The sequence below is a fragment of the Salvia miltiorrhiza genome, chromosome 6 (genome assembly GCF_028751815.1).
Source record: "Salvia miltiorrhiza cultivar Shanhuang (shh) chromosome 6, IMPLAD_Smil_shh, whole genome shotgun sequence".
In the NCBI taxonomy this organism is placed as follows: Eukaryota; Viridiplantae; Streptophyta; class Magnoliopsida; order Lamiales; family Lamiaceae; genus Salvia; species Salvia miltiorrhiza.
The window spans coordinates 38591277-38599665 of NC_080392.1; the positions used below are offsets into that span (position 1 = coordinate 38591277).

The following is an 8389-nucleotide window of genomic DNA, read 5'->3' on the forward strand; positions in this document are numbered from 1 at the left end:
CAGCCCAAAGACCAATTGCCAAGATCCAAGTCCACGGCCACGGGACCGGGCGCCGGGCCGGGCCGGGCGGGCGGCGGCGGCGGCGCGCGCGTGTGGGCTTTGCAACCCGTCACGTGTGCACACAGTTTTATTACATGCTCTGATGTAATAGCATTTATACTGTAATAAATGTTATCCACATTTCAATGTGGGATAAGCATTAATCCTTCTTTAATGCTTATCTTTTCCCACAGCTCCATGTTTCAAGTACCCAACTTTAAATGATTATTTCTCACTCACCGGAAATCGGTTTTGAGTAAATAAATATACTACGATCATCTACTCGGAACGTAGATCGATCCTGGCTCATTTAATTCTACTAAATTAAATGTTTTCGGGTACTCGAAAAATTATCAAATATTGGTTACTCACAACCAATTTCCAACATAAGTTGAACCCAATTTTTCTAAGTTTGATAATTTAAAACTCGATCGAGCTCGGCACACGGTGCTCGGCTCACGAACATGTGTGAATTCGTTTGTTCGCGAGCCTTCAATCAAGTCAGTGTGCATAAATCTTCATGAAAAAGATTTAAACCCTTGACCTTGAAATACAAATGATACTACATTATTAGATATTTTTTGTGTCTTTCACAAGCTTTTAACGAGCTCGAACACTACTTTTACAAATAAGGACTTTATTGTTTTATAGTACTAATATTTTTCAATAAATTAATAACATACAACAAATGATCTCTTTATATATATATTACTAGTTGTATGGATCATGTGTATTCTGATTCAACTTCGCCTACAGTATAGTAGTAGTCTGACTACTACTATACTGTAGGCGAAGTTGAATCAGAATACATAAATTTCACATGTCAAACTATGACATAATCACGGTAATTTTGTTATATGCATATTTACCACACAAATATAGTATTATTGGTCTAAAACAGAGGACAAAATGAAACCAGACAAAACGCTATATATATATATTCTATTATATGACGTCTTTTCCAAATGGTATCTGAATAAAATTTGGGCCTACTCCAGTCAAAAGATAGATCCCATGGTCAAACTCAAACTCCTCATTCTGAATCTTTCCTCCCTTTAATTTGCCCGATCACGCAGTTTTTTTTTTTTTTTTTTAATCAGCAAATAAAGTAGAAACATAACATATATACAAATTAAAAATCAATCAATCAATAAACAGATAAGAGAACAAAAAAGAAGAAGAAACCCTTATCTCTCACTGTTGCATTGCTTTTGCCGAAAGAGTATAGATGAAAAAGAAACCCTCAGCCAAGGAAGATCTTGCTTTCATTTATCTTCTCAAATCTGCATTTTTTTTTAATTCTTTTTTTTAAGTGAAAAATACATTGCACATTGCCCATAACGCCATGCAATATTATTGGAAAAGCATATATGCCCCTTGAAATAATATCATAAGATTTGACAGCATATATTATCATCTCAACTCAAGTTAACATGCTCCTTGCTTATACAGAGAGAGAGAGAGTGAGATGCCCTGAGATATGGTAACTGCAGGAAATATTCTAGCAGCTAAAAATGTGGGCCACAGAGCATTTGGATTGCCACGAATGTTTTTTTCTTGCTGAAACAGCAGGTGAATTCTAGAGAAAATGACACATTTTCATGCGACCAATGAAGGTGACGAATCTCTCTCTCTCTCTCTCATATATAAATAGCTCTGCAATGCTTGCATTTCTTCACAAGTGGCAACTACACAACTGCAAACTCGACCTCGTTCATGGACAACAGGTACGTACGAGTTTTTACACTATATATATACATATATGAGGTTATAATATATAGTATTATAGACTTGTTTGTTTCATGCAATGATGATGGTTTGAATAATTTGATTTTGATTGTATTTTTAGGAACAAATGTGCAGCCTGCTACAGGCAGTTCAATAAGATGGAACATCTTGTTGAACATATGAGGATTTCATATCACTCAAATCATGAACCCCTTTGTGGAATCTGCCACAAGCATTGTCGCTCTTTTGAATCTCTCAGAGAGCATCTCATAGGTATTCTTCTTCTTCTTTTTCCCGTCAAATATAGAAACCACTCCCGCCGTCGACCAAGAGTATACAGTAATTAATTGACTTTTTATCATTTTCTCGTTCTCATTTTCACTCCAAACATGGATAATTTTATCATACCAAAAATGAAGGGATAAGTGAAAATGAGGAATGAGAAATGATGAAGTTTTTTTTAGGGAAATGAAACAAGAGATTTAATTAAAAGGAGAAATTTACAATGAAAGAGAACACACTTTTAAAACATGATCTTACACCTTCTCTTTATATTTCAACCTTACAAATACTCCTTATTTACCGAAAAGCCAAATTTGACCATAGCCGCTCATTTCTAAATGATATGATTTCCTTTATGCATTAAACAGACATTCACTAACTAATTTAACCACAATCTCTCATTTATACAGGACCTTTGCCTAAAGCAGAATGCGAGAGGATATTCAAGGAACGAGGATGTGACATATGCTTGAATATTTTCAGCAGCCGCTACGCTCTTCAGCACCACAGAGATAAATGCCAGTTTTCGCGGGGAAACAATGTAAGAAACAAACGAACGGTCTAAACTACTTTGCACTTGAAATCTATATCATCATGTCGTGGAGTTAGAGGGTTTTCTAGGATAATACTTTATATTAATTTGATAATTAGGACAAAAATTTTCGTACTTGCAAAAGTAAGACACTAATTAATGCACCCGCATGACAATTCTCAGCCTATTTTAAGTGTTTCAGGCTACTTGCATGGACCGAGCACATGACTATGCTTACGACAATCAAAGTAAAGCCTGAAACTCTTAAAATGAGTCTGAGAATCGTCATGCACGTGCATTACTTATCAATTAGTGTTCTATCTTTGCAAGCCCCGAAAACTTTTATCTTAGTTTCCAAATCAGTCTAAGATATTGCCCTAAAAAACCTTCTAACTCTTGTATTGTGTGTGTAATTATTCATGATTTTTTTTTTTGTTGAAAAATTAGGGTATCCTATATAGAATGGCTAACCTGGGAATTCAAGATGATTTGAGGATAGACAACAGCAGAGGGAAAGTGGTTTCCCTGGCTTGCAAAATGGTGGGTGGAGGCTGTGACGGCTCTTTGGACCTTTGCGCGAGGGTTTGTCTTCTTGATGAGAATGAAAAGGTTATCTTCCACACCTATGTCAAGCCAAACCTTCCTGTCACAAATTACAGGTAAACCTTCAAATAAAGTTATACTACTTGAAAGAATACTTCATTTTTAATTATCATTTTGGTACGTACTATTCCACAACATTTTACTTATTCTATCACTTATGACCCACCATTTTTATTAAAATTCGTGTCATTACAGGTACGAGACGACAGGCATCAGGGCGGAATATTTGAGGGACGCGACGCCGGTGAGGCAAGTTGGGAGGAAGATTCAAGACTACTTGTGCAATGGGGAGCCAATATGGCAAATCCGGTCTAGAAGTGGGAAAGCTAGGATTCTTGTAGGCCATGGGCTTGATCATGATTTGAAATGCTTGGAAGTAGAATATCCTGAATTCCTCATCAGGCAAGCCCACCTCTCTCTCTCTCCTCCTCAAATTATACTAGAAGGGTGTTTGGCTAAGTTTAATTTAAAGAACTTATATAATTAAGATGTTTCAAGAGTTATAAGATATAGTTTCTAAAAACCTCATAAGTGTCAAAGTGCTTGATTAGTTCAACTTATAAGTTAGAGAGAAAAATTTTGTTAAAAAAAAAGAGAAAAAAATGAAGAGAAATGAGTTTTAAGGGGTATATATGATTAAAGTAACAAAACATGGTTGAAATATATTTATAAATGATTGTTGCAGTATAAGATTATGAAAAAAAAAATGGAAGTAGATGAACTGATTTTTTGAGAGCTTATTTTGATAGACACTTTGAAGAGCTTATAAGCTCAGCGAAACACCATATGCATCTAAAATAAATATATATGTCATGCAACTCTATTTAATGTGACTTTTTTTTTTTTGTTGACACCATATAGGGATACAGCAAAATATCCACCATTGATGAAGACGAGCAAGCTGAGCAACTCACTCAAATATCTAACAAAAGCATATCTCGGGTAAGTGGACATCTAATATAATATTTCATCATCTCATGTCAAATATATATGTGGTCTTTACTATATATAGTATGGATGAGTTCAAATTTTATTTTTATAGATATGACATTCAGAGCGGCGTGCAAGATCCGTACGAGGACTGTGTTGCAACGATGAGGCTGTACAAGAGAATGAGATCACAAGATCATCGGGTCGAGAGTTATCCGTTGGCTTCAGATCAACAGAATCGGAATAACTTCGCATCGTGGAGGCAAAGTGAGCTAGAGAGAATGAGCCCAGAAAAGATGCTGGAGATGTCAAGATCTGATTATTATTGTTGGTGTTTGGACTCCAAATGAATACTCCACAACAAATTATATTTCAACTATTTACTATATGTATAATCACTATTTATTTCTTTTTCTTCTTGAGGATTTATATTATATGTAGTATCAGAAGATTCAATAATGGGAATGCTTGCTATGTGCACTTCATTGTTTCTATTTTCAATGGAAAGAGTATTTCCTAGATATTTGAGAGTTTTAATTATATAGCATTGTGTTTTGTACGTGGCATGTATTTTAGTTATTGTTTGAGTGACATTAGAAATTTACAATATCTTACGAGTATGAATTTTGAACCTGTGACTGAATGAAATTATACATGTGAATTAAATATTTGCAAAAAAAATATAAAAAATGAATCAATATATACCATGAAGTTCCAAATTAATGTGTAAGCTAGGCAACCCCAAGGCCTGAAAGCATGATCCATGCTAATCCACCTCGAGAACATAACTATAATAAACTTTTTTTTTTTTTTTCTGCACCTGATTAATGTAATTGACACAAAGAATTAATTAAGGTTTCAAGAAATCAAGGCTATAGAAAGTTTTATTTGGAAAAGAATATTGAATAAATCCTAGTTCTAGAAATACTAATGTGGTAAACTAACATAAAATCTAAAAAAAATACTAGATCAAACTATCAAACTCTATAGCATGGAGTTCATCATTTGAAGAATTCTTAAAGTAGTAATAAGCGTAGACAGAGAGTTACAACGCTCCTGCAACTCATAAATTTATATATATATCTAATTAATGAAAAAAAATTTGATGTAAGTCAATAAAATCACTGCAATGTAAAGGTCAAATAATTTCTATGACACATTTCTGCAGACGATAACACAAATAATTTCACTATCATCAATACATATACATATGTCACGTAAAAAGACATAGAAAAAAAGGGTTTAAGGGCTACGAACTAGTGTGGAGAGAGGGGATGCATACTAACAATGCCGATGATGTCGCATATAATGCCGAGACGGCCATGGACCCACTACAAAAAAAGTTTCTATTAGTGGTTGGGGCTTGGTAGCTAATATTCGTGTGTCATAAAAATTAGTGGCGTTTGAAAGTGTAACCATTAGAGCATCCACAATGGTGGTGTCTTAGAGGGGTGTCTTAGGAGTGGGCCCCACCTAAGACACACTCCTCTCCAATGCATTGTGTCTTAGGTGGGTGCTTAGATCCTCATTTCCACAAAATTCATATTTTATTAAAATTAAAATTCTACATTACAATAATTTAAAGACATAATTTAAATACAATAATAATAAAAAAAAATTACAATAATTTTCTAGGGCTCAATCGGACCAAAACGAGACCAAATGTGCTCCTTCAAGTCCAATTTTAAAATAAAATCCCCAATTCTACACTTTAATTTTAAAATTTCAAATTTTTATTAAAAATAAAATTCCAACATTACAATAAAAAAAATATTACATAATTTAAATAATAAAAAAATACATAAAGAAAATATAGGATTTTAAAAATTGAAATATTCAATATTACATTAACTAAAATAAATAGGATTTTAAAAGAAAAAAAAAATTGAAACCCTACCGACCCCACCCCACCCAGCCTTTTTTCCCTTCCTTCTTCCCCAACTTCCCCACCCAGCCGCTCTGCAAATTTCACCATCGCTCTTCAATTTTTTTTTTTTTTTTCACGCGCGTGGCGTGGCTTCCACGCAAATCAATTTTTCAGCCTTCGCCCCGGGTCCAGCGCTCGACCTCGCCTCGCACCTGGCCGCGTCTCCAACGCACGCCCGTCTCCTTCGGCGCGGATCGAGGCTCCCTTCGCCCTCCGCGCTGCAGATGCTCTTAGTGATTAGCTACATCATCAAATGTCACTAATTTTTATGGCACACATAATAGCTATCAAACAGTGGCAGATCCAGGAATTTTAAATTGGGAGTACGAAAAAATAATCTCATAAATATAAATGTAAAAGATAATTAATTTAATGTTAAAAATAGTACGTCCCAAAATATTATTCGAATAAAAAAATAAAAATTACATAACTATCTGATTTATCCGAGTCTTTATTTCTTCAAAACATTTCACAACCTCGTCATCGAAAACTTGTAGAAATATATCTCACTCTAATTTTTTACTAGCCAACTCTGTCTAATTCTTTTGTGTACAGTGCAACCCCCTTTATTAACTTTTAGTTGGGCGCGTTGGGCCCAAAGCCCAAACTAAAACTATTTAGTTAAAATAATTTGGCCGGTAGAAAAGTTGGGGTACAAGTCAAATACTATCTACGCCATAATCATGTATAGGGCTGTCGATCGATTCGGGTTCGGTTACCCATACCCGAATTTTCGGTTACCCAATACCCGCTTCGGTTAACCAATTAGGTTATTTGGCTATCCGAAATACCCATTTAAAAAATAAAATTCAAACAATTTTTGCTCTATCTACTCTAAAAGAAATTCAACTTGAATTCTTTCAGCAGATTGTTTACAAGAAATTCAGACAATTGATTACAAGAATTCAAACAATTGTTTACAAGAAATTCTGAGCTCAAAAATTCGAGTAGATTTAGAGCATAAAACAACTTTCGATCAGCAATGCTAACCGATTCAACATAAAACAACTAAAGTTCAGCATGAAAATTCAAGTAAAATATTTCATCTGCTGCCCCCAATATAATCGATTAATCCCCAAAATGAAACAAAGGAAAGAAAATCTGAAACATGACAAAGCTCATTGCAAAATATTTACAAGAAACAAGCTATGAGTTTACCGTATGCACTGAGCAACGAGCGGCGGACGGAGTCTGGCGGGAGCGAGGTGGCGGAGTCGTGGCTGGCGCGGGGCGGCGAAGTCGTGGCGAAGCGGCAAAGTCTGGCGAGAAGTGGAGCAGGCAGCACCGGGAACTTGTAGCGGCAGTCTCACAAGAGGGCAGCTGCACCGGGAACTTGCAGCGGCAGTGGATGGCGTCGCCGACGGGCGACAAAGTAGATAAGAGAGGGTGGGCTGGGGCTGGAGCGGCCTGGTCACGCAGCAGTCGCGGCGCTTAGGCAGTCGCGCTGACGGAGGGCGGCGGACGGTGGGTGGTGGATGGCGTCGGACGTTGGAGAGGTGAAGGAGGCGGACGGGATTCAGGAAGAGGCGCTTGAATTAGGGATTTAGGGTTCTTCCGTTTAGCCTAAAGAACTGATTTTCTAATATAAAATTCTAATTTTATTATATATGATATATTGATAATATATATTAAATAATTAATAAAATAATTTTCGGTTATTCGGTTAACCCGATCGATTTTTCGGGTTAACCGATAACCGAAATTTCCAAAAAAACAATAACCAAAACCAACCCATTACCCGAAATTTTCGATTATTGGATACCCAAATCGGTTCGGTTAATTGAATACCCAAAACCCGATAACCATTTAGACAGCCCTAATCATGTATAATATTATTACTAAAATTTTTGATTTTTGGGGGTACAACCGTACCCCCACCGCCCTTCATTGGATTCGCCCCTGCTATCAAACCTTATGTCACTAATGATTTTTTTTTTTTTTATAGTGACCTCGTAGTAGTTGTGTGGAGGGCAGTAAGAGAGATGAAAATAATTGCAGCAAAAAGCAATAGCTCACAAGTATAACTTGAATTATACGTTTGTGATTGAAGAAACAAGAATATATGATTAATTGGGGTTTAATTGAATGTTTAAAGTGATAAATGAAGAAATTATTTAGATATGTAATCGTCAACACAAGTCCAAAGCCATTCAAAGAATGCTGCGTGGATGAAACAAAGGGCATGCCATAGAATATCAACATAATACGATTCATGAAGGCTGCAAGATATGGATATATATGCATGCATGAAATTCTTATGTGCTTTTGTGTTTGCAGATTCTCCACCTGCAAAGTCATGCAAAAATCCAAAAATTTAGAGAAACACAGAAAGATCGAATTAAAGAAAA

General features: G+C 35.7%; 1 protein-coding gene across 1 annotated transcript; it reads left to right on the top strand.

The window, feature by feature from the left end:
- Positions 1-1434: 1434 nt before the first annotated feature.
- LOC130989421 (RNA exonuclease 4-like) lies at positions 1435-4635 on the top strand. The gene is made up of 7 exons (XM_057913423.1): positions 1435-1766; positions 1889-2040; positions 2460-2590; positions 3029-3240; positions 3380-3586; positions 4046-4126; positions 4227-4635. Exons 1-7 carry the CDS (start codon positions 1756-1758, stop codon positions 4462-4464), a joined length of 1032 nt encoding a protein of 343 aa, XP_057769406.1. The 5' UTR covers positions 1435-1755; the 3' UTR covers positions 4465-4635.
- Positions 4636-8389: the final 3754 nt, after the last annotated feature.